The sequence below is a fragment of the Ammodytes marinus genome (genome assembly GCF_949987685.1).
Source record: "Ammodytes marinus genome assembly, chromosome: 14".
Taxonomy (NCBI): Eukaryota; Metazoa; Chordata; class Actinopteri; order Uranoscopiformes; family Ammodytidae; genus Ammodytes; species Ammodytes marinus.
Genome location: NC_137218.1, coordinates 13,012,919 through 13,040,700, shown reverse-complemented (window position 1 = coordinate 13,040,700; position 27,782 = coordinate 13,012,919). Strand labels below are relative to the sequence as shown.

The following is a 27,782-nucleotide window of genomic DNA, read 5'->3' as shown; positions in this document are numbered from 1 at the left end:
GACCTCATCCCTATAGATCCTGTCTTGTTGTCTTGCCCTTTGGTTGATACAAGGATGTTCCCCTCACGCTCCTCCTCTTGTTTTTAGAGGAGACCACGGGTGGTTTAAAAAAAAAATCCTGCTCCAAGCTATTCAAATTTGAATTTAAATTCAAATTCATAAATGTTGGTTGTTAAGCTTCAGTTGTTTTGCTTTTACTGAAGGGGACTGAATAAGTATTTGCATTTGAGTCTCTACATTTATGACCAGTCAGCTCGAATCATAAGTAAACTAACAACCTCTCAGCTCAAAACATACATGGTACCAGCTATGTTTGCATTGTTGCAAACAGCAGACAGTGTTATGAAAATACTAATGTTTGAGATGCAAAGTGCCTTGAAGAGATAGACGACAGTATAAACAAAAGTCTCAAACAAGGGAAATCGTGCTATCATGGTAAGTGTCTCTGACCTCTTGACCACCAGGTTGTATAATGTGATTTACGTACATACTCGCTAAATTTTTTATTATTCAGAAGTTTCCAGTGCACATTCAACAGGATTTAGATTCTTCAGCCATGTTAGCGGCTCTGTGAGGCTGTAATCCTCATTGTAAAGAAAAACAAGCTATTAGATAGAATAATTGGAAACATTTATATTCAGTCATTGCGTCTAAATCCGTGCCAATGGTGCAAGAACAAAATCTAGAGATCAACAAAGTCAGTAGAATCTCTGGCGCTCATTAATGGGGCAATCCTTCTGATGCATTTGAGATATTTTGGTCTGAATAAGTCATCCATAGCAGCCCTGCCAGAACGGCTAAAAACAACAATGGTTACAGCATGATATCATGGACAGAGTAATGAAAAAAGACAAACATTACTTATTCGGTAATGAGATACTAATGTCACTACATGGACAATCTCAACATGTCGAATTAAAGAATTATTGTCTTTATTTGAATTCACTGCAAAGCCCTGCTGTTTTATGTAATGTTATAGTTTAACACATCTCTTGTGAATTTAAGCGTTTATCATTACCTGTCCAATACTTCATTTCAATAACAGTTCCTCCCAAAACAACGAAAGCCCCTAGGTTTCTCTCCTTCAGAATACAGTGAATGAGTATACGGCTAAGTAATGCACTGTGTGTGTTGTTAAAGAGTTGTACATGGCATTACTGTGAGATCAGTAACTCTCATTCTTTAGGAATCCCTACAGACCTCTTATTTTTCACATCTGGACTGTGGGATCTTAGAAAACCTTTCCTTTTATAGTTCTCCGCTCTCTGTGTGTTTCTATTTTTGGCTATCGTGATTTGTGAAACAGAACATAGGTGCAAAAAAGGGTGAGAATCATGACCAAAGAAGCATGCCTTTTGGATGAAGGGCAGAAGGGGGGTTTGTTATCAGCTACAGAGGTACTCGGGACACAGGGTGTAGGGCTGATAACCGCTATGCACAGACAAACACACACACACACACACACACACACACACACACACACACACAACACACACACACACACACACACACACACACACACACACACACACACACACACACACACACACACACACACACACACACACACACACACACACACACACACACACACACACAATAAATAGTTTACATTTATTTTGCTCATACAACCCAACTTTTTTTTGTGATATTATAAAAATAAAAATAAACTTTGTATGATGTGACTCTGAACTGGTTGTGTGTTTCAGGTGTATATATACCTGCTGGTGGAGCAGCAGGAGGAGCTGGAGCCGGCATCGGGGCTGGTGCAGGACATGGGACTGGATTTGGCCCAGGAGGAGCGGGGACTGGATTTCAGCCTGGTGGAGGAGCTGGGGGAGCTGGTGCTGGCCTAGGAGGCTTTGGACCAGGAGTTGGTGGAGGTGGATGATATATTGTGTTATCTGTAACATTTTTGGAAACAATGATTATGACTTCAGTTTGAAGTTATGAGTATGAAGACTGTGATATCAGCTTTCAGTTTTTCGTGGAAAATTAGCTTTTAACATCTAACATTTCGTCTTATGAATTGCCATATTAATCATTTTCTTCAGTTACTAAGAGTTTTGGGTTCCAAACAGGCAAGACAGGAGGTGTGTTAGATAATAGAGATAATAGTTACCTGTTGATTTCAACCGAAAATAAACTCTTATGCCTGTAAATGTGTGTACATTGTGTTACTGCTTTCAGTTTCTGTCCCTACATCTGGTTTGTCTTAATCTTAATGCATACATTGGCTGTTTTTGTTTTTAAACACACAATGTCCCCATGACTGTATTTCTCAGGGGGCCATGGTGGTCAAGGAACAGGAGTCGGACCAGGAGGTTTTGGGCCCGGCACCTTCGGGCCAGGCAGTGGTGGACTAGGAGGCTTACCTGGAAGCGTTGGGGCTGGTAAGATGAATTTGGCTGGTTGATGTTGTGATGTTTATTTCACCATCTTAAGAGTAAAGACTAGAAAGATTTCCATAATGCTACTTTTGATTTAATTATTATAAATGATGGTTTTGGAGCAGGTGGTGTCGGTCCAGGAGGCTATGGAACTGGGTCTGGAGGAGTTGGTCCAGGACGTACTGGTCCAGGTGGCCAAGGCACAGGCATGGAGTTTTATCTATTTTTACAGTGGTTTAGATTACATATGTTTGCAACATGTGTCCTACACAATAAGAGGAAATTCCCTGTTATGCACACTTGGATCAGATGTCAGCCCCCTGCACTGTAAATATTGTTCCTCCTCCATGTAGCAGGATAAGGATTGCATACATGTACCATTATTTCATTTCCTTATGACCTCAAAGTTATAAGCCATTGTTGAGGGGCCAACCACCCTCATGTACCCCCACACACACACACATACGCACATAAGGTGATAAAGGCTAATCCATTAGGCATGGCAGGTCCCTGATAAAGACCGGAAGTCATCACGTCAGTCCTAAAGCCTGATTTGCTTTGGAATTTCTGGCCTCTCGGTTTTTCATCCACCAAACGTACGAGTTGCCTATGCAGGCTGAGGAATGTACTGTATGAGATAATATTCAAACGATTCTTAAGAGGTTAAGCCTTTTTTTTGTGGAACCTTTTGAATTCCTCCCATGATGCTGGTGGGCAAGACTTGGGTCAGTGCTAGCACAGGAAACAGACTCATATGTCACACTTTCCAGTTTACTAATGGTCTGGCCACCTGACCCAAAAACATGTGATCACCTGTGCTACACAATAATGCCCACAAAGTGTGTTTTTGTAACACTGCTAGACCCTGAAGTACAAGACACACACATCCTGACTCAACTGAACAAGTAATGGGAGGGACACATGTGTGTACTCAGTCATCTCCACACACAGGCTTCAGTTACCTCTCTGCAGCCCTGTCATTGTTATATACCCCTCTACAGCCAAATCATATTACAGATTTAGTTTTAAAGTCAAACATTTACAATACACTTCAAACAAGTGTATAAACCTTTCTTGAGAGCAAGTTAATCCTTATTTGGTTTTCACTTGCAGCCATCATACATGTATAGCATTACAAGAGGGTGGAGTCGCACATTGACACACTGAATTCATTAATTTATGATGTAGTGTATTGTAGTCACTAATAGAGCAAGTAGGAATTACTAAGTACTGCTTCCTTTCCATCTGTTCATTAGGCCTTGGGGCAGGGGGTTTGGGTGGAGCGCTTGGATCAGGAGGACTCGGGACTGGCACAGGTCAGGGAGCAGGAGGTCAGTGGTTTTAATTTCATCAACATTAGAAACATCATTCATGACACTCAAAAGTCTTAAATGCATTGAGTAGGTCTTTTTCTATTTCTTTTTATAAGCAAAGAGTGAATGAATCAAGTAAATTGATCTCCATATTGCACTGTGATCCAACAATGAAAATCACTGAACAGTGAAATGTTTAATTCATTCACCGATTTAGCCACAGAATGGCTCATCTGAAAATCCAAACGATATGCCCGAAAAAAAATTATCTTCTCTTTCACTGGTTACATACTTACAGTTTCTATAAATGTGTAAAAAAATAAAAGTGTATTATTAATGTGTATTAAACAAACCTCTGTTTGGAACCAGGTGGGTATGGAGGCTATGGACCAGGCGGTGCTGGTCAGTACCCAGGAACTGGAAGAACTGGTCCAAAACCTGCAAAAACCGGTATTTGCTATTTATTATTTACTAGTTAATATTAAACTGTTTAAATCACTGAAATAGGACTGATTCTCTTTTGTGTTTACCTTAGGTGGGGCTGGAACATCACTTGGAGGAACAGGTTATGGACCTGGTAGTGCAGGATTCGGGCCTGGCGGTGCAGGATTCGGGCCTGGCGGTGCAGGGGTTGGGCCTGGAGGTGCAGGATTCGGGCCTGGAGGTGCAGGATTCGGGCCTGGAGGTGCAGGATACGGGCCTGGAGGTGCAGGATTCGGGCCTGGAGGTGCAGGATTCGTGCCTGGAGGTGCAGGGGTTGGGCCTGGAGGTGCAGGATTCGGGCCTGGAGGTGCAGGATTCGGGCCTGGAGGTGCAGGATACGGGCCTGGAGGTGCAGGGGTTGGGCCTGGAGGTGCAGGATTCGGGCCTGGCGGTGCAGGGGTTGGGCCTGGAGGTGCAGGATTCGGGCCTGGAGGTGCAGGATTCGGGCCTGGCGGTGCAGGGGTTGGGCCTGGTGGTGCAGGGGTTGGGCCTGGCGGTGCAGGATTCGGGCCTGGAGGTGCAGGGGTTGGGCCTGGTGGTGCAGGGGTTGGGCCTGGCGGTGCAGGATTCGGGCCTGGAGGTGCAGGGGTTGGGCCTGGTGGTGCAGGGGTTGGGCCAGGTGGTGCAGGGGTTGGGCCTGGCGGTGCAGGGATTGGGCCTGGCGGTGCAGGGGTTGGGCCTGGGGGAGCTGTTGTGCCTGGAGGAGGTTTGCTGCCACAGACTGGTACTACTGGGGGAGGACCTGGAGGAAAGAGTGGCAGTAAAGCATCAAAACAAGTTCCAGGTAAACTCCAAATAAAGGCAACCATTTTGTAAATAAGGAATCTAGAAGCAGTTTAGTTCATAGTTAATGCTCAAACACAAACACTGAATTATTTAAAATGTAATTTGGTTATGCTGTCACACAGGAGTTGGGGTCCCTGGACTCTATCAAGGAGGATTTGTACCAGGCCAAGGTATGTTTAGAGAAAAAAGAAAGAGAAAGAGAAAAACACATTATCACAAATCATGTACTTAATACAATAATATATCAAGTTGAGGAATTCAGTGTGTTTCCCTGGCTAGGTTTTGGTGGCCGTGGTGTTCTCCCTGGAGTGGCCACAGGAACTCAGACTGGTGTGTCTATCTTTATATTAACCTTGGAACATAACATGTTGGTGTGGCACACATGCATGAAAATTAAAACTATTGCTTATTCCTTGCAGGGACAGGAGTACTCGGTCAGGGGGGTGCTGGAACAGGAGGAGCAGGCAGTGAGTTTCATAAAGCCCTAAACTGACACATTGTGTTACTAACATATTAAGCAGATTTTTAATGCACTACTTGCTAAGTACAGGATTGATTTATGATGATATATGTTATCCTAGACTGCAATTAAATATTTCGATGATCATCTTGTAGTCTCTTTCTCATCTTAGATGGTCGTGGACAGCAGTTGCCAGGGGTTTTCCGTGGTTACCCTCTAATAACACCAAAATCAGGTAATAAGGCATTAGCAATGCAGTTAACTCTGCTGCTGCATACAGAGTTACGTGACATAAATGATAAATGTAATGGGAGAAATCTAGACAGAGAAAATGGCATGTACTTTGACTTACAGGGTCGGGCAAATCGAAGAATCCAGCCAAAGCTGCAGCTAAATATGGTAAAGACATATTGATGTGTCCACATTGTGTTCATCATATGACAGTTACATAATAATTAAATTGACTGCAAAAAATAACTGAAATTACACATAAGCATCATCTCATTATTAACTCGAAAACATACTTCCTTAATGTGTGTGAATGCTGGATGCTGAAAAGCTGACGATAAACTGGAATGCTAAAGAAGTATGAAGATTTTAAAGATTTTGAAAAAAAAATCCAAGTAACATACATTTTTAAATAGTTGAATAATATCTACCTACAATATATGAAAGATATGGAATATTTTGAAGTTTGAATGGAGTTAAGAGTCTTGGAAAAAACTTTAAAAATGTTTTAAAAGTATTTTAATCGGCCAGGGGCTAAACTACATAGCTGGCTTGAATATACAGTATCTCACAAAAGTGAGTACACCCCTCACATTTCTTCACATTTTTCTTTATATCTTTCCATGGGACAACAATGAAGAAATGACACTTTGATACAATGTAAAGTAGTCAGTGTACAGCTTGTATAACAGTGTAAATTTACTGTCCCCTCAAAATAACTCGACACACAGCCATAAATGTCTAAACTGCTGGCAACAAAAGTGAGTACACCCCTTAGAAAAAATTTACAAATTGGGCCCAAAGTGTAAATATTTTGTGTGGCCACCATTATTTTCCAGCACTGCCTTAACCCTCTTGGGCATGGAGTTCACTAGAGCTTCACAGGTTGCAACTGGAACCCTCTTCCACCCATTTATGACAGCATCACAGAGCTGGTGGATATTAAAGACCTTGCGCTCCTCCACCTTCCGTTTGACGATGCCCCAAAGATGCTCAATAGGGTTTAGGTCTGGAGACATGCTTGGCCAGGCCATAACCTTTACCCTCAGCTTTTTTAGCAAGCCACTGGTCGTCTTGGAGGTGTGTTTGGGGTCGTTATCATGTTGCAATACCTCCCTGCGGCCCAGTTTACGAAGGTTGAGTGCACATGGTCAGCGTCGTACACAGAGGTTGGCTTTGGAAAATAGACGTATGAGTGCTGCCAGCATTGCTGAAGGGCTTGAAGGGGTGGGGGGTCAACCTGTCAGTGCTCAGACCATACGCCACACTCTGCATCATACTGGTCTGCATGGCTGTCATACCAGAAGGAAGCCTATTCTAAAGATGATGCACAAGAAACCCCACAAAAAGTTTGCTGAAGACAAACAGATAAACAAAAATGTATTTTGGTCTCATCAGACCACAGGACATGGTTGCTGTCCTGTGGTCTGATGAGACCAAAATACATTTATTTGGTTCAGATGGTGTTAAGAGTGTGGAGCGGCAACCAGGTGAGGAGTACAAAGACAAGTGTGTCTTGCCTAGAGTCAAGCATGGTGGTTGGAATGTCATGGTCTGGGGCTGCATGAGTGCTGCCAGCACTGGGGATCTACATTTCATTGAATTCTAACATGTACTGTGACATACTGAAGCAGAGCATGATCCCCTCCCTTCATAAACTGGGCCGCAGGGCAGTACTGCAACATGATAACGACCCCAAACACCCCTCCGAACGACCACTGGCTTGCTAAAGAAGTTGAGGGTAAAGGTTATGGACTGGCCAAGCATGTCTCCAGTCTTAAACCCTATTGAGCATCTTTGGGGCATTCTAAAACGGGAGATGGAGGAGCGCAAGGACTCTAATATCCACCAGCTCCTTGATGTCGTCATGAATGGGTAGAAGAGGGTTCCAGTTGCAACCTGTGAAGCTCTAGTGAACTCCATGCCCAAGAGGGTTAAGGCAGTGCTAGATAATAATGATGGCAAAACAAAATATTGACACTTTGGGCCCAATTTGGACATTTTCTCTTAGGGGTGTACTCACTTTTGTTGCCAGCAGTTTAGACATTAATGGCTGTGTGTCGAGTTATTTTGAGGGGACAATAAATTTACACTGTTATACAAGCTGTACACTGACTACTTGACATTGTATCAAAGTGTCATTTATTCAGTGTTGTCGCATGGAAAGATATAATGAAATATTTGAAGAAATGTGAGGGGTGTACTCACTTTTGTGAGATACTGTATATGAAAAAAACGGTTGAAAAAGTTAAAAGATGTGTGAAAGGGTCCAATAGTATGAAAGGGATTGAATTGTTGAAAAGACCGTCAACCTTTTGAATATTGAATATTAAGAGGTTTGAATGGAGCTGAACATCATCAATGTGTTGTAAGACTACATTGCTGAATGATTTGTTTAATTTTGAAAAAGCAGCTAAAGGAATATTTAGAAGAGAAAAGGTTTAAAAGTGTCTGATTAGTATGACAGAAGTTGAAAATGTACGAAAGATTTGGAATATTAAGAAGTTTGTATGGAGGATCTTGCTGAAATTATGAATAAGTAAGACGTGAAAAATGCTTTAAAAGCTGTGAAATAGTCCTTTAGTTGGCTAGGAGCTAAGCAATGATTCTAGTATGAAGTATTCAATCAGTTTAAATGGGGTTTCTAGCTGACATTTTTATGAATGGGCTGTTACTGGTTGGTATGTCTTCAGAGTTGTTTTGGTCCTGTGATTTGGGAGAATATGCGTGAGTTAGTTCGACTTCCTTTCACTTGGAAGCTCATAGCTGCCAATGAGTAGATCTGGTTGCTTGTGTGGTCACAAGTATATGACCAGAGTGGAGGAAAAAAAAATGATTTAAAGGCTGCTCGCATTGGTTTCAATTTAAAAATATATATTTTAAAGTTGAATATTTTAAAAGGTTTGAAAGGTAGTGAATAAGCTAAAAAAATTAGGGAAACAAAATAATTAAGATCTCAAGAACACCCCCCCCCCCCACCCTGTAGGTAAATTGAGACAAAGGCACCTTTTTCAGGTATTTTAAGGCCAGACCAAGGTGCAGGATTCTACCATCAAATGACAACCGTGATTCAACAGTGTGCACAGGTAATTTTGTTTGTCAGTAACTGTTTACATCCTATTTTTCGCCGTAGGTTATGGTCCTGGCTCAGCCAAAGCACGCAAATATGGTGAGACAAATTTCAATTTTAAAAAAAATAACAGGCTGAATAGGTTGTGTGTGCATTTAAAAACATGGAAGTGCATGGCTGAAACACACTCCAATTACCTTTAATCTCTCCAGGTCAGCCAGGCGGTGCAGGTGCTGGTGCAACTGGAGGCCTGGGTGGTGGAGGACCAGGAGGAGGAGTTGGCCTCGGCAGAGGAGGAGGGCCGGGGTCTGGAGTTAGTTATGGTCCAGGTGGAGCCAGCACTGGATCAGGTGGTCTCGGTTATGGACCAGGAGGTGCTGGTACAGGCTACGGACCAGGTGGAGGCATTGGATCAGGAGGTGCTGGTACAGGCTACGGACCAGGTGGAGGCGTTGGACCAGGAGGTGCTGGTACAGGCGTTGGACCAGGAGGTGCTGGTACAGGCTATGGACCAGGTGGAGGCGTTGGACCAGGAGGTGCTGGTACAGGCTACGGACCAGGTGGAGGCGTTGGACCAGGAGGTGCTGGTACAGGCTACGGACCAGGTGGAGGCGTTGGACCAGGAGGTGCTGGTACAGGCTATGGACCAGGTGGAGGCGTTGGACCAGGTGGTGCTGGTACTGGATCAGGTGGTCTTGGTTACGGTCCTGGTGGTGTTGGTCCTGGAGGAGCAGGCTACAGGCCAGGTGGAACTGGAACTGGATCAGGAGGGGCAGGAACAGGACCTGGAGGTAATCATGAATCAGTGCCTTTAGGCTTTTCGAAAAATTCGGACAATAATTATGCAGTGACAGCTTATGATAGAGTGTAGAGTCATTCAACAGATGTATTGCATTAGCAGAACCAAACCAATAATTACTATATTTTCATTTCAGGCTATGATGCGAGTGCCAAAGCTCGAAAATATGGTAACAGTTAAAAAACTGTATGCACATATTATTATTTAAGTGTATTTAACAAAGAGTATCAGAACAAAAACATTTGTGTTATTCTCCTAATAGGCATGTTAAGTGGAGCACTTGGAGGTCTTGGTACAGGTACCGGAGGACTCAGGCCTGGTGGTGCTGGTACAGGCTACGGACCAGGTGGAGGCGTTGGACCAGGTGGTGCTGGTACAGGCTACGGACCAGGTGGAGGCATTGGACCAGGTGGTGCTGGTACAGGCGTTGGACCAGGAGGTGCTGGTACAGGCTACGGACCAGGAGGTGCTGGTACAGGCTATGGACCAGGTGGAGGCGTTGGACCAGGAGGTGCTGGTACAGGCTACGGACCAGGTGGAGGCGTTGGACCAGGAGGTGCTGGTACAGGCTACGGACCAGGTGGAGGCGTTGGACCAGGAGGTGCTGGTACAGGCTATGGACCAGGTGGAGGCGTTGGACCAGGTGGTGCTGGTACTGGATCAGGTGGTCTTGGTTACGGTCCTGGTGGTGTTGGTCCTGGAGGAGCAGGCTACAGGCCAGGTGGAACTGGAACTGGATCAGGAGGGGCAGGAACAGGACCTGGAGGTAATCATGAATCAGTGCCTTTAGGCTTTTCGAAAAATTCGGACAATAATTATGCAGTGACAGCTTATGATAGAGTGTAGAGTCATTCAACAGATGTATTGCATTAGCAGAACCAAACCAATAATTACTATATTTTCATTTCAGGCTATGATGCGAGTGCCAAAGCTCGAAAATATGGTAACAGTTAAAAAACTGTATGCACATATTATTATTTAAGTGTATTTAACAAAGAGTATCAGAACAAATACATTTGTGTTATTCTCCTAATAGGCATGTTAAGTGGAGCACTTGGAGGTCTTGGTACAGGTACCGGAGGACTCAGGCCTGGTGGTGCTGGTACAGGCTACGGACCAGGTGGTGCTGGTACAGGCTACGGACCAGGTGGAGGCATTGGACCAGGTGGTGCTGGTACAGGCTACGGACCAGGTGGAGGCGTTGGACCAGGTGGTGCTGGTACAGGCTACGGACCAGGTGGAGGCGTTGGACCAGGAGGTGCTGGTACAGGCTACGGACCAGGAGGTGCTGGTACAGGCTATGGACCAGGTGGAGGCGTTGGACCAGGTGGTGCTGGTACAGGCTACGGACCAGGTGGTGCTGGTACAGGCTACGGACCAGGTGGAGGCGTTGGACCAGGTGGTGCTGGTACAGGCTACGGACCAGGTGGAGGCGTTGGACCAGGTGGTGCTGGTACTGGATCAGGTGGTCTTGGTTACGGTCCTGGTGGTGTTGGTCCTGGAGGAGCAGGCTACAGGCCAGGTGGAACTGGAACTGGATCAGGAGGGGCAGGAACAGGACCTGGAGGTAATCATGAATCAGTGCCTTTAGGCTTTTCGAAAAATTCGGACAATAATTGTGCAGTGACAGCTTATGATAGAGTGTAGAGTCATTCAACAGATGTATTGCATTAGCAGAACCAAACCAATAATTACTATAATTTCATTTCAGGCTATGATGCGAGTGCCAAAGCTCGAAAATATGGTAACAGTTAAAAAACTGTATGCACATATTATTATTTAAGTGTATTTAACAAAGAGTATCAGAACAAATACATTTGTGTTATTCTCCTAATAGGCATGTTAAGTGGAGCACTTGGAGGTCTTGGTACAGGTACTGCAGAACTCAGGCCTGGTGGTGCTGGTACAGGCTACGGACCAGGTGGAGGCGTTGGACCAGGAGGTGCTGGTACAGGCTACGGACCAGGTGGTGCTGGTACTGGATCGGGTGGTCTTGGCTATGGACCTGGTGGAGTTGGAGCTGGTGGTGCTGGCTATGGACCAGGAGGTACAATGAAACATTGAAAGATGAAAGATAAAAATAAGTTAATCCTTTGGCTAATACAGTACATTTTAATTTGTCTACAGGTTATGCTGGTGCAAAAGCACGCAAGTATGGTAAGAAACAACCTAAAATCTTTTTATTTGACAAATGCTGAATTATCTGTTTGTGATCAACTGTAATTAAACTTACTTAAATATAATTGGATACATGTAATATAAACATGTGCATATACATCAAAACATAATACAGCCATTACTAAAAATTATAGTTTTTACGCAGGCTATGACTTCTCCAAGACTTTAGCCAGGCGGTTTTTGAGAAAAAAAAAAAATTCTCTATTGGGAAATAAATGGGATGAAATGGAATGTACAGAGCTACAATGGGTGATATCATCTGTAGAGTGGAGGGCAGCTGAAAAAGAAAGGAGAAAAAAGTTTTCAACTCGAGCGTCACTTGCACAAATTTCACTGTACATAAATAATGTTTTAAGGTCAGAAAGTTACAAGTAGCATAGTATGAACTATATTTAAACTACAATCCACTAGATGGTAGCATTGGATCCTAAATAGCAACAGTAATATATCTCATTTAAAGGGTCCCATATTACAGACCCTGAACATTTCCGGAGAAATCCACACGTTACCACTTTTTTGAATTGCTGTATTTCTCAAATTGTTTACACTTATCTACATCATCATCAGAATCTCATGCTTCTCACAGTATGATCATTTAGACTAGATTAGTCTATATTTTCTGACAAAATGCCACTCTCTGCAGGTCTGCCTGGAGGGGCTGGAGGTGCCCTAGGTGCAGGAGGACTCGGTGGTGGACCTGGAGCAGGACTGGGGATTGGTGGTATACCTGGTTCCGGTGTTGGAACGGGAGGTGGACCAGGAGGCTTTGGACCAGGCAGTTCTGGAGGTATGCACAGAAGAACAACTTTCTTACAGTCCCTCAGAAAATGTAGGAAAAGAACAGAAACAAAGATTTTTTATCTTTTTGTTATCACCAACAACTTAACATAATATTTTGATGCAAGAAAAAACATTATCTGAGTAGGTGTTTTTTTAAATGTGAAATAATTTAAGACTCAATACATTTGAAGCTTTTATTAAAGCTAAAATCCTCAGCCATATGCTCTTCCCTAGGGCTTCCTGATGGCATAGGGACCGGTGGAACACTAGGAAATAGAGGAACAGGATATGGACCCGGTGGATATGGACCTGGACTTGGTTACGGGCCAGGTGGAGGCTATGGTGCAGGACCAGGGGCTGGATATGGACCAGGTTCGGGACATTGATCATTTTGTCCAAAATCCATTCCACCAAAATCCAATTAAACCAATTCCAAACTAAAATGTAATTATTTCTGTTATTTTCAGGCTACGGAGCTGGATCAAAACCTGCTAAATATGGTATTTCATTGTTTTTATTAAGAATATGTTGAATTTTTTATCCAAATTCCAGTAGAAGCTAAATCATTTTCACATGATCCTGGTGTAGGTCAAGGTGGAACGGGTGCTGGTGGGGTACTCGGAGGTGGAGCAGGACGAGGGGGTGAGTTGTTTATGCATGCTGGTATTGAACAAATCTGAGGACTTTTTCTTGTACTTCAATTACCCACTTTACAAAACCACTTGATGAAGTTTCTCATGCTATTTCTATATGTGGTTATGGACCAGGAGGCTTTGGAACTGGCTCTGGCACTGGAGGTCTAGTTTGTTTTTCAGTAGTGATCTATCAAGTCGTTTTTAGATCTGAATCTTGTTACAAGTGTAACTGTAAATGTTTACATATTTTGCTTTCAGAAGTTTTTATCTTGTTTCAAATTAAATTAGATATTTCAGTCAGTATATAATAAAAGTAGCACTGGTCAGTGACTCTGCTTGCTACCTTTTATTTCTTTATCTCATCTGTTAATCAGTGTGTAAGTCATACTCACACCACATATTATTTGTTGTGATCTTCAGGCTATGGCACAACTGGGTCAAAAGCTGCTAAGTATGGTAAGTTGCTGTTTGACAATATTATGTCAAGTAGGATATTCTGTGTGTATAATTATATATTACAGTTGAATAGAGCTATTTATATTCAGCCCTTTTGAATTTACCAGATTTTTTCTTTCATAAATGGTAGGCCAACCTGGTGGGGTTGTACCAGGGACCGGTACTTCAGGAGAGGGTACGGGTACCGGTATTGCAGGAGGGGGTACCGGAGTTGCAGGAGCGGGAACCGGAGTTGCAGGAGCAGGTACCGGAGTTGCAGGAGCGGGTACCGATATTGCAGGAGCAGGTACCGGTGTTGCAGGACCGGGTACCGGTATTGCAGGAGCGGGTACAGGGACAGGCACTGGTGTTTCAGGGAATGGCACCAGCATCGGAAGTGGTGCAAGGACAACAGTTGGACCCACTGGTAAGCTTTCTGTTATGATGATTAAGAATACACATTTTGGGGGTCAGCTTTTCACTATTAATTAAATCCTCTTTGTGTGAAAATCTGTGTCTGCTTGATCAGGAGGAGGACTTGGAGCCACAGGAGGAACACCAGCTCCTGGATCGGAAGGTATCTGCACAGTGTTACCACAAATCAATTAGTGACAAAAACTAATTTTTAGTCACATATTGCCACAACAATACAGGGTAGAGCACATAAGTTCAAATATAAATAATATACCTTACAGGATGGAAAAAACTGTGAAGGAGGTGGGAGAAATTAGTGGAGGAATAAAGAAAAAAGTAGTCTGTTTCGAAAAATAAATTTGTATATGTTTGATTTGTTCAGTTCACACATACAGTATCCAAAGCCCCTGTATGTGGCACTGTTTTTCCTATTTTCATGATTAAAATTGTGTTTGTTACACCTCCTATTTACTTATATAACTTGATATTACCATAGTGTGTTTTTTCAACTTCCAGTGTGATGATATTATCTGATTATTGATATGACCCAACATTTCTATCATATACATGGTATAATTAAATAAAAAAAATTAAGTCCTTTGAATATTTAATCATTTCAGATGATGGCGGTGCTGGCAGTGTCATAGAGGGGTCAGGAAGTTCAGCAGGGGAAGGTATGTTTTGGCTTGATACATTCTTGAGAAACTGTCTTTTCTTGCCTTGAAATCATGCACAGATGTGGCAACAATTATTCAAAAATTTTAAATTCAGTTCCAAGGTTTTAATAATGTGATGGTTAGAGAAGATGGATCACATGGCAAAAACAGGTGGTAGACACTAAATACTAAAAAGCTTAGAAAATATATTGCGCTGTATCCTATTTAAAGTGAAAAGACTGATATCATCAATATCTAAACAGGAGGTACTGGAGTTGCTGGCAGACCAGTGGGCACAGGAGGTGATGGAGATGGCCTGGGTGGAACCGGAATACCCATCATGGGAGCAAAGCCAGGTATTTTGGTCAATTATGCTACAAATTCATATATAAATGCAACTTACGTTGTTCTTCAATCTAGTACTTAATTAATTCAGGAGTGATTTGAAGATAGTTGTGGTGAAAATGCGTGATGGTAAAATAAACTTTATTTTTCTTAAATTTCCTGATGAAGTCTTCTAGCTGCTGTTTCACTTTTTGTTGTTGTTTTCAAATTTTCAACAGGACTCAATGGAACAGCAGTTCCAGGTCAGTACTTATTTCAGAATCAGAGCTTCTGCATGGTTGTTTGCACTGCAGGTTTATCCATTTGTGTCAGAGTGCATGTGACTGCAGCACTGTTAAGGAGTCGGCCAAGGAGTTTATGTTTTGGTCATGTATTCCCTTTATGCTTGCCTGTTGGTCAGCAGGAACGTTATTGCTTAGATCTTGGTGGATAGTGCCATCATGTGGTCATTTATAAGGCACTTCATGTTTTACTCTTAACTTCTGCACTTAGTATAATTAAATACATTTACACTGTAGGATCCAAGATTTTTTCAAAATGCCTGCCTACACAGATCATCTGCCATTGTTGTTGTCAAATTCGAGTACATGCCAAAATTAGATTACAAATTTCAAAAGGCACTTTGGAAAAGCAAGAAATGTAACCACTCAAATAGAAAGCAACTTTTATATTGATGTGATTAAACATTTCTAACACATGAGTAGAATCAATAAATCAATAAATATTTTTTATTTCAGACTCTCAAGTAGGTCCATAGCTTTAAATAAAAGGTACAATAGTAAAATAATAAACATTTGAATTGGTATTAAAGAATGCTGCAAAAATGCTGAAATATTCAAACAATGTTCTAAAAATATTAAATGTGTTCTATTTGTATCAAACGTGAAAGGCCATTATATCCACACTGCAGCTTGAGTTCTGAATATTTTATATAGCCTATATTTAAATATGTATTATTTTAACCAACCCAAATAATGCATTTAACATCATTAAGGGATCAAAAAAATTACTTGTCTTGTTTATTTATTAGGACATAACAAGACTGAAAATTATGTTCTCATATGTTCAGGTTCCACAGGACCTGACCCCAGTGAGTATTCTGAAGACTATGATGTTACTTGTGGGAGGTTAATAGAGATATAGCTTATTATACAGTAAAGGACGATGGATTACAAAATAACAAGGGGTTAATTAAAACATAAAGTATATGCCAATATTACCCACTTTCACACTTTTAATTTGATGCAGATCATAAATTTCTCCAATTGAATGCTTTCACAGCAGTGACTGGTTTACTTGTACTCGAGAATGACTCACTGCATGGCAAGATGACAACTGAAGGCTGAGAGAAGCAGGCTACAATTATTATTTAACCTGAGGAAATGTGTTGAAATATTTGGAGAAAAAACATCTGAATCATCTGTATATTTGGTCATTACAGTTACTGGCGGGGCTGTTCAACCAAGTGGTACGTAAACCTTCATAGCGTGTTCCTTAAAGTGTTCATATGTTTACAGGATTGCTCTTGCCAGTATTTCTACTCTTGCATGAAACAGCTGGGACCAGTGTCTGTAAGGAGGACTGTGTGGCATAATTTGAATTGCCTTCTCCTGTCAACAAAGATCTTCCAAGGAATGAATTCCATTTTTTTTTAAATACATTTTGCTGTATAATTTTGCAGGGTCTGCTGGTGATCCCTCAAGTGGGACACTGCCTGGAGCCAAACCTCTCAAACCCCCAGGTGAATAAAAAATATTACAAATTACCCTTACAGAACTTGCAACTCAAGTTTCAGGACCACATATTTTGTGACCTTCAATGAATGGTAACCAGAAGTCAAACAGCAACAGTAACTATTAAAATCTGTTATACATTCAGAAAAGAGCATTCCGTTTAGCTTATTCCTCTTCAGGGAAAACTTGTCAAAACTTTCATCAAATCACATTGGCAAATGACATACTGTGGCTGAAATACAGGTCCTCTGGTGTTGTGTTCTCTGTCTATAGGTGTACCCAGAGGTGACACGCCAGGTGAAGGAGAAGGAGAGGGAGGTCCTGATGGAGAGAGAGGTGGTACAGGAGCCACAGGAAGAGGAGATAGTCCTGCTAGTGGAACTGGAGTCAGACCAGGAGGTGCCGCTGGCGGAGTAGGAGGGACACCAAAACCACCCAAAGGTGCCCTTTTTGTTATCTCAATGTAAAATTCATTATAATTCTACCACCAAACATTATCTACCACTGTCTTTCAAACTTGTAATATACTATAGCCCCCAGGCATGTCTAACAACCAATATTTAACAAAAAAGTGTTCCAAAAATCCAAGATTATTATAATTTTTTTTTATTAATGCAGCATACGGACCTGATGGGACTGTAGCAGGAGATGTAAGTGGTGGACCAGGTGGAGTTGGTGGGGTGGCAGGAGGCACCACTGGGGCAGCTGGAGGAGGTCCAGGAGGAGTTGGTGGGGATCCTGGAGGAGTTGGTGGGGGTCCTGAAGGAGTTGGTGGAGGTCCTGGAGGAGTTGGTGGGGGTCCTGGAGGAGTTGGTGGGGGTCCTGAAGGAGTTGGTGGAGGTCCAGGAGGAGTTGGTAGTGGTGGTGTAGGTCCTGGTGGTAAGTTGACCTGGACAAAAATAAACATAATCCCAATAATAAAACCAATCTAATTAAAATATCATGTAATTAACATATTAGTCAACTGCTTATTTGTTGTGCTCTGTTATTAAGGTTCAAGATACGGCACAGGTCCAGGACTGGGTACCGGAACTGGCAAACCACCAAAAAGTAGGATACGACTTGACAATTATACAGAGTAAACGTAAAGAAACAAGAATTACAGTAATGCTGAGAACTGAACACTGAACCAATATTTGTTTTTAGGTTATGGCACAGGAGCTGGTGGCACTGGGGTTGGGCCTGGTGGCTATGGGACTGGACCAGGTGGAGTTGGTTCTGGCCCAGGGGGCATTGGACCAGGTGGCTTCGGGCTTGGCGGTCCTGGTGCTGGTTTTGGACCAGGTGGTGTTGGCACAGGACCAGGCAGCTATGGACCTGGTGGAGCAGGGGCCAATCTGGGTGTTTATACTGCTGGAGGTCAAGGGCTGGGGACAAGAAAGCCACCCAAATCAGGTACTATGGTCATGTATTTTAACACTAACAACAACATTTGATAATGTATGATGTTTTAAAATGTATTTTGATTGTTAACTCCTTCTGACAGGCTATGGATCATCCTCACTGGGTGGAACTTATGGGCAAGGTGATAAACTCTTTATTCTAACCCCTTTAATATGTACAGAATGAGTTTTTCTCTACCTCTTTGTAATAGCTGTGCATGTTGTCTTCTTACATTCTTCTTTTCTGATGTTAAATAATGAGTTAGCTGACAACGCAGTATAACTCTACTTGCCTTTTAGTATATGAAGTCAATGGTCAGTTAAAGATGTCAGTGTTTCCAAAACACATTTAGCCATTTTTGCTATCTGTCCGTACTGTGTGTGAGCTGAAAAAAAGTATTGTGTTCATACACAGCCCAGGCTCTGTAAACAGGCGTGTATACAAAGGGAGTCGAACAGGGGGCATTAACACTTCTCCAACCAATCAGCTACATGCAGCTTTCGAGACGTTAGTAACAAAAATGCTATTGGTCAGGTAGTTAGTGACGACTGCTGTCTGGGGTGGGGCCTCTGAAGGAGCAGGAAGGAAGGGATGGGGGAATTTGTTTTTGTGGTCAGTTGAAATATAACCAAGCTTTTTCTGGAATGGCTTATTGTGCCTTGAAAAGGATTTACTCAAAATGAGGTAATAGGAAAAACTCAAATGACAGCTTTTTTAGGTAGAACATTTCTAGGGTAGAGAAAAATAGGCTTGTTTTGTATGTGCAGGGGTTGGAACTGGTGGAACAGCTACTGGAGCTGGCAGATATGGACCCAGTGGTTTTGGACCAGGTGGTGCTGGAGCAGGAGGTGGAGGATTCGGACCAGGTGGCGCTGGCCCAGGAGCGGGAGGATTTGGACCAGGGGGCCAAAGATTAGGAAAAAGGAAACCATACAAATCAGGTATGTAATGATCGTACAGGTAAAGCTATAAGTCAGGTGATATAAAAATGTTAATTGCATTAATTGAGCTACTTCATTCATTTTATAGTTGTTTTTGAGAAAAAATATTTGTATAATATTCATAGATCGTTAGAGGTAGACATAGCACAGTTATGCAAACTTAAAAACATATTGGGGTTATAAACCTATATGCCTGTTTTCTAGGTGCCGGGTTTGGCACTGGTGGAACAGGTACTAGTCTGGGCAGATATGGGCCTGAGGGAGTCGGACCAGGAGGTGCTGGCACAGGAACAGGAGGCATTGGACCAGGAGGTGCTGGTACAGGCTATGGACCAGGAGGTGCTAGTACAGGCTATGGACCAGGTGGAGGCGTTGGACCAGGAGGTGCTGGTACAGGCTACGGACCAGGTGGAGGTGTTGGACCAGGTGGTGCTGGTACAGGCTACGGACCAGGAGGTGCTGGTACAGGCTACGGACCAGGTGGAGGCATTGGACCAGGAGGTGCTGGTACAGGGTATGGACCAGGTGGAGGCGTTGGACCAGGAGGTGCTGGTACAGGCTATGGACCAGGTGGAGGCATTGGACCAGGAGGTGCTGGTACAGGCTACGGACCAGGTGGAGGCGTTGGACCAGGTGGTGCTGGTACTGGATCAGGTGGTCTTGGTTACGGTCCTGGTGGTGTTGGTCCTGGAGGAGCAGGCTACAGGCCAGGTGGAACTGGAACTGGATCAGGAGGAGCAGGAACAGGACCTGGAGGTAATCGGGAATAAGTCCCTTTATGGTTTTTGAAAAACTCTGACTATAATTATGCAACAGTGACAGCTAAAGATAGAGTCTAAACAATGAATAGAGACAAACCAATTATCATTATGTTTGCATTTCAGGCTACGATGCCAGTGCCAAAGCTCGTAAATATGGTAAGAACAGCTAAAAAACGGTATGCCAATATCATTGTTTAAGTGTATTTAACAAAGAATATCAGAACAAATAAAACTGTGTTTTTCTCTTCATAGGCATGTTAAGTGGAGCACTTGGAGGTCTTGGTACAAGTACTGGAGGAGTCAGGCCTGGTGGTGCTGGTACAGGTTATGTACCCGGAGGGGTCGTACCGGGTGGCACTGGACCAGGAGTCGGACCAGAAGGTGCTGGTACAGGCTATGGACCAGGTGGAGGCATTGGACCAGGAGGTGCTGGTACAGGCTATGGACCAGGTGGAGGCATTGGACCAGGAGGTGCTGGTACAGGCTACGGACCAGGTGGAGGCGTTGGACCAGGAGGTGCTGGTACAGGCTACGGACCAGGTGGAGGCATTGGACCAGGAGGCGCTGGTACAGGCTATGGACCAGGTGGAGGCATTGGACCAGGAGGCGCTGGTACAGGCTACGGACCAGGTGGAGGCATTAGACCAGGTGGTGCTGGTACAGGCTATGGACCAGGTGGAGGCATTGGACCAGGAGGCGCTGGTACAGGCTACGGACCAGGTGGAGGCATTGGACCAGGAGGCGCTGGTACAGGCTACGGACCAGGTGGAGGTGTTGGACCAGGTGGTGCTGGTACTGGATCAGGTGGTCTTGATTACGGTCCTGGTGGTGTTGGTCCTGGAGGAGCAGGCTACAGGCCAGGTGGAACTGGAACTGGATCAGGAGGGGCAGGAACAGGACCTGGAGGTAATCAGGAATCAGTGCCTTTAGGGTTTTTGAAAACTCTGACTATAATTATGCAACAGTGACAGCTAGAGTCTAAACAATGAGCAGAGACAAACCAATTATAATTATGTTTGCATTTCAGGCTACGATGCCAGTGCCAAAGCTCGTAAATATGGTAAGAACAGCTAAAAACGGTATGCCAATATCATTGTCTAAGTGTATTTAACAAAGAATATCAGAACAAATAAAACTGTGTGTTTCTCTTCATAGGCATGTTAAGTGGAGCACTTGGAGGTCTTGGTACAAGTACTGGAGGAGTCAGGCCTGGTGGTGCTGGTACAGGCTATGGACCCGGAGGGATCGTACCCGGTGGCACTGGACCAGGAGTCGGACCAGGAGGCGCTGGTACAGGCTATGGACCAGGTGGAGGCATTGGACCAGGAGGTGCTGGTACAGGCTACGGACCAGGTGGAGGCATTGGACCAGGAGGTGCTGGTACAGGCTACGGACCAGGTGGAGGCGTTGGACCAGGAGGTGCTGGTACAGGCTACGGACCAGGTGGAGGCGTTGGACCAGGAGGTGCTGGTACAGGCTACGGACCAGGTGGAGGCGTTGGACCAGGTGGTGCTGGTACTGGATCAGGTGGTCTTGGTTACGGTCCTGGTGGTGTTGGTCCTGGAGGAGCAGGCTACAGGCCAGGTGGAACTGGAACTGGATCAGGAGGGGCAGGAACAGGACCTGGAGGTAATCGGGAATTAGTGCCTTTAGGGTTTTTGAAAAACTCCGGCTATAATCATTCAGCAGTGACAGCTTAAGATATTCTAAACAATGAGCAGAGTCAAACCAATAATCTTTAAATTTGCATTTCAGGCTATGATGCCAGTGCCAAAGCTCGTAAATATGGTAAGAACAGCTAAAAAACGGTATGCCAATATCATTGTTTAAGTGTATTTAACAAAGAATATCAGAACAAATAAAACTGTTCTTCTCTTCATAGGCATGTTAAGTGGAGCACTTGGAGGTCTTGGTACAAGTACTGGAGGAGTCAGGCCTGGTGGTGCTGGTACAGGCTATGGTCCCAGAGGGGTCGTACCGGGTGGCACTGGACCAGGAGTCGGACCAGGAGGCGCTGGTACAGGCTATGGACCAGGTGGAGGCGTTGGACCAGGTGGTGCTGGTACTGGATCAGGTGGTCTTGGTTACGGTCCTGGTGGTGTTGGTCCTGGAGGAGCAGGCTACAGGCCAGGTGGAACTGGAACTGGATCTGGAGGAGCAGGAACAGGACCTGGAGGTAATCGGGAATTAGTGCCTTTAGGGTTTTTGAAAAACTCCGGCTATAATCATTCAACAGTGACAGCTAAAGATTGTGTCTAAACAATGAGCAGAGACAAACCAATTACCTTTAAATTTGCATTTCAGGCTATGATGCCAGTGCCAAAGCTCGTAAATATGGTAAGAACAGCTAAAAAACGGTATGCCAATATCATTGTTTAAGTGTATTTAACAAAGAATATCAGAACAAATAAAACTGTTCTTCTCTTCATAGGCATGTTAAGTGGAGCACTTGGAGGTCTTGGTACAAGTACTGGAGGAGTCAGGCCTGGTGGTGCTGGTACAGGCTATGGTCCCGGAGGGGTCATACCCGGTGGCACTGGACCAGGAGTCGGACCAGGAGGTGCTGGTACAGGCTACGGACCAGGAGGTGCTGGTACAGGCTATGGACCAGGTGGAGGCATTGGACCAGGAGGTGCTGGTACAGGCTACGGACCAGGAGGTGCTGGTACAGGCTATGGACCAGGTGGAGGCATTGGACCAGGAGGTGCTGGTACAGGCTACGGACCAGGTGGAGGCGTTGGACCAGGAGGTGCTGGTACTGGATCAGGTGGTCTTGGTTACGGTCCTGGTGGTGTTGGTCCTGGAGGAGCAGGCTACAGGCCAGGTGGAACTGGAACTGGATCAGGAGGTGCAGGAACAGGACCTGGAGGTAATTATGAATCAGCGCCTTCAGGGTTTTTATGAAGTGACAGCTTAAGATACAGTGTAGAGTCAATCAATAGCTCTATTGCATGAGCAGAGATAAACCAATAATTACTATTTGATTTTTTGTATTTCAGGCTACGATGCCAGTGCCAAAGCTCGTAAATATGGTAAGAATAGCTTAACAACTGTATGCAAACTTTTTTGTTAAATTGTATTTAACAAAGAATATAACAAAAAAAAACTTTGTTCTTCTCATCATAGGCATGTTAAGCGGAGCACTGGGAGGTCCTGGAACAAGTACTGGAGGAGTCAGGCCAGATGGTGCTGGTACAGGGTATGGACCAGGTGGAGGCCTTGGACCAGGAGGTACTGGTACAGGTTATGGACCAGGAGGTGCTGGTACAGGAACAGGAGGCTTCGGTACAGGGGGTCAAGGATCAGGAAGAAGGAAACCATCTAAAACTGGTAAGTAATAATCATATAAATAAAACTTTAAGGTAGGTATTTTTTTCAAGTGTTCATTGTTGTAGGAGTTGCTATCATTCATTGTCGTTGGGGACAAAGTACAGCCTTTGCGGAGGCCAACCCCCTCTGGAAACAAGTCCGACTTACTGCCGAGAACCCGGACACAGCTCTCGCTTTTAGCAGAGATTGGATGGCTCTGAAGAGAGACCCCCTCACCACAAACTTTCGCAGAAACTCCCACATTATCCGGGAGCCTGATCATACACTTTCTCCAGATCATATGCATTCACCAGATCCACAAAACATGTTAACTGGACAGGCATACTCCCAGGCCTCCTCCATGATCTTTGCAAGAGTGAAGAGTATGTCTGTCGTTCCACACCCAGGACGATATCTGGATTGTTCCTCTTCAATTTGAGGTTTGATTATCGGCTGAACCCTCCTTTCCAGCACCTTGGAGTAGACTTTGCCAGGGAGGCTGAGAAGTGTGATACCCCTGTACTTGGTACACACTCTCTGTGTGAAAAGTGGAACTGGTCTGCCACTCCTTAGATACTGTCCCAGACTTCCACACAATGTTGAAGAGGTGTGCCATCCAAGACAGCCCCTCCACACCCAAAGCCTTCAGCATTCCTTGACGGAACTCATCCATCCCCGGGGCTTTGCAACTGTGGAGTTGTTTGACTACTTCAGTGACTTCCACCAGGGAAATTGATCAGGATCCCCCATCAGCCTCCAACTCTACCTCTACCATAGATAGAGGTGTGTTAGTTGGATTCAGGAGTTCCTCAAAGTGTGTCTTCCACCGCCTGTTTACCTCCTCAGTGGAGGTTAACAGCATCCTATCCTTACTGTACACAGCTTGGATGGTTTCCCGTTTCCCCTCCTGAGGTGCCGGACGGTTTTCCAGGAGCACCAAACCCACACCCACTACTTGTCCTCTTTCACGGCCAAGGCTGATGCCCTTTTAGGATAACATATGATACTGAAAACAAGTTTGATAAAATACAATAAACTTTAAGCCTCGTCCCCGTAATACAACTTGAGAGTTAACCATTCTCAATGTTTATGTTTATTAATTTGTTGCTCTATTTTTCCTTTTTTCTCTCTGCTGAGATAATTGACTTCATGAGATACTTATCCATTATTTGACTTGTCATTCATGCATAGTAATTTACATCTATCACCTACGTGTGTTTATTAGGAGGTGGAGTAGCACTGCTTCCTGGTGCAGGAACAGGAGGTTGTAATTGGAGGCCAATGTGAAATGTTTGTTCATCAAGAAAAATAGTAACAAAAAGACGAGGTGTGGCAGAGATCATATAGTACCAGAAAAACTGCAGATTCTTCTTCAAAGTGCCCGATGTTTTCTTTGAAAAATACATTTCTCAAACATAAGAATCTAAATTTGTAAAGCCTTCTCTCTGCCAGCAATATACTGTGTCTTTCAGGGATTTTAATTGCTTGACTGATTTCCACATATTAATTACTTACCGGTCTAGGTAGAGGAACAGGAGGAACAGGGGTTGCAGGAGGTCCTGCAGGAACAGGCCAGCAAGTAGGAGGAGGAGCAGGCAGCCTTTCAGGTCAGTTTTGAGCACTTGTACAAAATAGAACAACATACAATGAATGTATGAGTAAAAATTTTAGCATTTTTATATTGTATATTGAGATTTGAAACAACTGCAAACCACTGGAAAATAAACCAGTCAACGCATTGACGTGTCCTGTGGAAGTGATGCAATCTGTAATGTGTTCATTGCTCCAGCAGGGGGTGTTGGCCCTGGCTATAGAGGGGTGCCGGGTGGAGGCAGCACAGGTAAAACAGAAGCACTTTTCACTCTCTAACTCAATTCCTTTTTAACACTGAGGTTACTCATACATATTTGAAAACAAAACCTTTACTAAAATGTTGATAAACCTTTTAAGTACCTAAAAAGGGATCACTATACATGGTTACAAATCCCTTGAATTACGAATAGCCTATTTGTTTAGCCATATTTGTATTTCCTGTAATAGTTTGAGACAACAAATACAGTGAAGGAAACAATTGTAAAGGTGATCTTTTGTTTATCATGACTTTGTCTTTCCTGTTATTGTTCTCTAGGATATGCGGGGGCTGGTCAAAAATGTAAGAAAACGTGCTATGTCCTGTGGGATAAGCATGCTTCATTCTTTAAACACACATACTGTATGTCCAGCATTAACACATGGATATACTATGACCTGCCAAATAACGATTTAGATGAAGACAATAACTGATTATTCCCTTTTTAATGTTAGTTTAAATGATTTTATATCACATATGCGAATACATTTGACACCTGAATCTATGATTGTTTGTAGTTATCTTATCAATGACATAAATAAAATCAAAAAGGAAGATAATTTTATAATTTGTTTGAGGGAAAATAAAACTGTATGCTTTCATAATGTCTTGTCGTGCTTGTTAGATCCTAAGAGCATGGGCAATACTGTATCTTTAGAATAACTTTCCGTTTTACTTTCATGTGTTTTAGCTAAGGCACAGATGGCAGCCAAGTATGCAGCCAGGCAGGCCTTACTGGGAGCTGGGGGCTACAGAGGTAAAAAGACACAACCAGTACAATTTCCAAGTTGCATTGAACAATGATAAACATTTTCCAGTTTTGTTCGTTTTAGAAAAAAGGAAAGTTATATGATGGAAATGTTTTATACGTTAAAGCTGTTACTTTTGTCTGATGCAAACCATTATGAAGGTTATTATCTACTTCTCCTCATGTTTTACTACCCTCCTCTGAATTAACTAAAGTTTCCCCAGAACTGTGCATGTTTAAGACGTGCTACAAAGTCAAGACCAAAGTCTAACCCCAAAAACAGGAACTATGTTTCTGTGTGGCAAACTTGGAAGTTATTCTGATAATGCTTGTTGGTATGAAGATTGACAAAGCTTTTGTTGGATCTCTTAAATTTATAACCTTTTTATTACTTATGATTTTACCTTACAAATTCAAGTACATTCTTCAATGAACTCTGATGTTTAAGTTGTCAAGGGAACCCATGCAATATGTACAGTATGTTGCAAGTCAAATTGTTTTCTCTCTTCTGGTTTTTAGGTGCGGGCTGTCAGGGTAAATACTGCGGCCGAAGGAGGAAGTGAGAGACCAACGGACAGGATGTGACCTAATCAAAACAACAGTGGTGCTAATGCATGATCCCCGATTGTACATGTCTTGCCTTCCATAAAGTCTATATCTTCAACACATCCCACGTTACACCTTTATTTGCTTAGATTTTACACAAGGTCCTTAAAAAAGAGCAGTGGTTCTCATCCTGTTACCTGATTCCTTAAAACAAGCCAATGGCTCTGCTGCAGAATTCAGTCAAATATTCAAAAAAATTCCTAATTTCTGAAAGGAAAAGCACAGGTTAGAGTCTGTATGGGGATACAATTGTTGTCTTAACATTTGTTCCTTCATGACTCACCTTGTGACTTTTTGAGGATCCAGACTACCAGGCTGAGAATCAATGCAATAAAGGATCAAGAAGTGTGAGACCATTTTGTACTATAAAAGTGTTTTTGTTGTTACATTTAACATAAGTTGTGTTCCTGTACAAGTATCACCATTAATCCTCCGGGTGAAGACTGATACCAAGGACACCCTCAGGGCAGCTCATTCAGACCTGTCTGCATGCTGACACAATGTTTTTTATTTTATTCACCAAGGCCACACTTTTAGGTCTGCGGAGTGAAATGTGTGTTTTATTAATTCACTGATTATTTAGCTTTTATGTCAAAGTGCAAACACTTGGATTATCTGTACAAAGAAACAGACAGCTGCTATTGTGGGGGGTCTATGAACAAAAGGGACCCCTAGTGGAACTTTTTAATGGTGCAGAGTTTTGACTGGTCATTATCTTAACCCCAAAAAGCAGTCTGTGCTCATTTTAACTGTGGTCAGACCTCGGCAGTATCAACAAACGTTGAGACTGAAGGTCCTCAGCTATTAACACAGGTGACATTCTTCCACTCTATTCACAACACTAAAGGCACCATTGTATTGACACAACACTAATTTGTATTAGTGTAAAATGTTTGTTAAAAGTCTTATTTTTTTATCATTGCAAAGATGTTTTTGTTAAGATATGACGTGGCTTGTATTTGGCTTTTACACTTGCTGTTGAGGAAAACATTCAAACTAAATGTGAGGTAATATGATTACAATACATGATTGTGCATTTGAATGACATTTAACACTGTTGAAAAACTGTTCATGTTTTGCTAGTTCTTTTAAATTGTGCTGACAAAGTAGATAAGCAATGTGCTTTATCATCTTGGTCTCATTTTTATAACTATAAGTGCATTAATACAGTATTAAATATTTGAGCTATTTTGTGTGTGAGAGTTGGACAGTTTCTAAAGTTGTGTACTGCTATAATATAAGTGCTTTTGTTTTCTACAGTGTCCTTGAATGTGTGCTGATCACAATGTAGTCTGTGATGTAATTTGGATAAAAAGTGTAACTGAATCTCATCTATTTGAGCTGAAGTTTGTGTTTCTATATAGTATAGCTCAGATTTGTAACATCTGTGTTCTTTATGTGGCCTATGAGGAAAACTATGCACTTTTGTACACTTTCAGACAATGCTCTTTGAAATAAAATAAAATGACCAATGACAGTT

At 43.1% G+C, this 27,782-nt stretch overlaps 1 protein-coding gene across 1 annotated transcript in view; it reads left to right on the top strand.

Moving 5' to 3' along the window:
* The window catches only part of LOC307260648 (uncharacterized protein), a 28,650-nt gene extending 868 nt beyond the window's left edge, over positions 1–27,782 (top strand). The window contains exons 2-58 of the mRNA XM_080040925.1: positions 1,710–1,883; positions 2,286–2,393; positions 2,516–2,596; positions 3,253–3,260; positions 3,647–3,721; positions 4,073–4,153; positions 4,239–4,632; positions 4,668–4,970; positions 5,095–5,142; positions 5,252–5,302; positions 5,392–5,439; positions 5,605–5,667; positions 5,787–5,831; positions 8,794–8,829; positions 8,943–9,521; positions 9,666–9,698; positions 9,792–10,295; positions 10,440–10,472; positions 10,566–11,096; positions 11,241–11,273; positions 11,367–11,576; positions 11,657–11,686; positions 12,351–12,494; positions 12,722–12,859; positions 12,955–12,987; positions 13,076–13,129; positions 13,543–13,578; positions 13,709–13,984; positions 14,087–14,134; positions 14,592–14,645; positions 14,891–14,983; positions 15,191–15,214; positions 16,042–16,062; positions 16,414–16,440; positions 16,654–16,713; positions 16,979–17,146; positions 17,324–17,584; positions 17,699–17,755; positions 17,852–18,100; positions 18,192–18,230; positions 18,856–19,029; positions 19,234–19,785; positions 19,914–19,946; positions 20,043–20,696; positions 20,818–20,850; positions 20,946–21,419; positions 21,546–21,578; positions 21,673–21,966; positions 22,095–22,127; positions 22,222–22,659; positions 22,790–22,822; positions 22,917–23,120; positions 24,623–24,706; positions 24,889–24,939; positions 25,228–25,251; positions 25,640–25,705; positions 26,216–27,782. Coding sequence (XP_079897051.1) covers positions 1,710–1,883; positions 2,286–2,393; positions 2,516–2,596; positions 3,253–3,260; positions 3,647–3,721; positions 4,073–4,153; positions 4,239–4,632; positions 4,668–4,970; positions 5,095–5,142; positions 5,252–5,302; positions 5,392–5,439; positions 5,605–5,667; positions 5,787–5,831; positions 8,794–8,829; positions 8,943–9,521; positions 9,666–9,698; positions 9,792–10,295; positions 10,440–10,472; positions 10,566–11,096; positions 11,241–11,273; positions 11,367–11,576; positions 11,657–11,686; positions 12,351–12,494; positions 12,722–12,859; positions 12,955–12,987; positions 13,076–13,129; positions 13,543–13,578; positions 13,709–13,984; positions 14,087–14,134; positions 14,592–14,645; positions 14,891–14,983; positions 15,191–15,214; positions 16,042–16,062; positions 16,414–16,440; positions 16,654–16,713; positions 16,979–17,146; positions 17,324–17,584; positions 17,699–17,755; positions 17,852–18,100; positions 18,192–18,230; positions 18,856–19,029; positions 19,234–19,785; positions 19,914–19,946; positions 20,043–20,696; positions 20,818–20,850; positions 20,946–21,419; positions 21,546–21,578; positions 21,673–21,966; positions 22,095–22,127; positions 22,222–22,659; positions 22,790–22,822; positions 22,917–23,120; positions 24,623–24,706; positions 24,889–24,939; positions 25,228–25,251; positions 25,640–25,705; positions 26,216–26,259 — 8,474 coding nt within the window. The 3' untranslated portion in view covers positions 26,260–27,782. The remainder of the gene's footprint in view (positions 1–1,709; positions 1,884–2,285; positions 2,394–2,515; positions 2,597–3,252; positions 3,261–3,646; positions 3,722–4,072; positions 4,154–4,238; positions 4,633–4,667; positions 4,971–5,094; positions 5,143–5,251; positions 5,303–5,391; positions 5,440–5,604; positions 5,668–5,786; positions 5,832–8,793; positions 8,830–8,942; positions 9,522–9,665; positions 9,699–9,791; positions 10,296–10,439; positions 10,473–10,565; positions 11,097–11,240; positions 11,274–11,366; positions 11,577–11,656; positions 11,687–12,350; positions 12,495–12,721; positions 12,860–12,954; positions 12,988–13,075; positions 13,130–13,542; positions 13,579–13,708; positions 13,985–14,086; positions 14,135–14,591; positions 14,646–14,890; positions 14,984–15,190; positions 15,215–16,041; positions 16,063–16,413; positions 16,441–16,653; positions 16,714–16,978; positions 17,147–17,323; positions 17,585–17,698; positions 17,756–17,851; positions 18,101–18,191; positions 18,231–18,855; positions 19,030–19,233; positions 19,786–19,913; positions 19,947–20,042; positions 20,697–20,817; positions 20,851–20,945; positions 21,420–21,545; positions 21,579–21,672; positions 21,967–22,094; positions 22,128–22,221; positions 22,660–22,789; positions 22,823–22,916; positions 23,121–24,622; positions 24,707–24,888; positions 24,940–25,227; positions 25,252–25,639; positions 25,706–26,215) is intronic.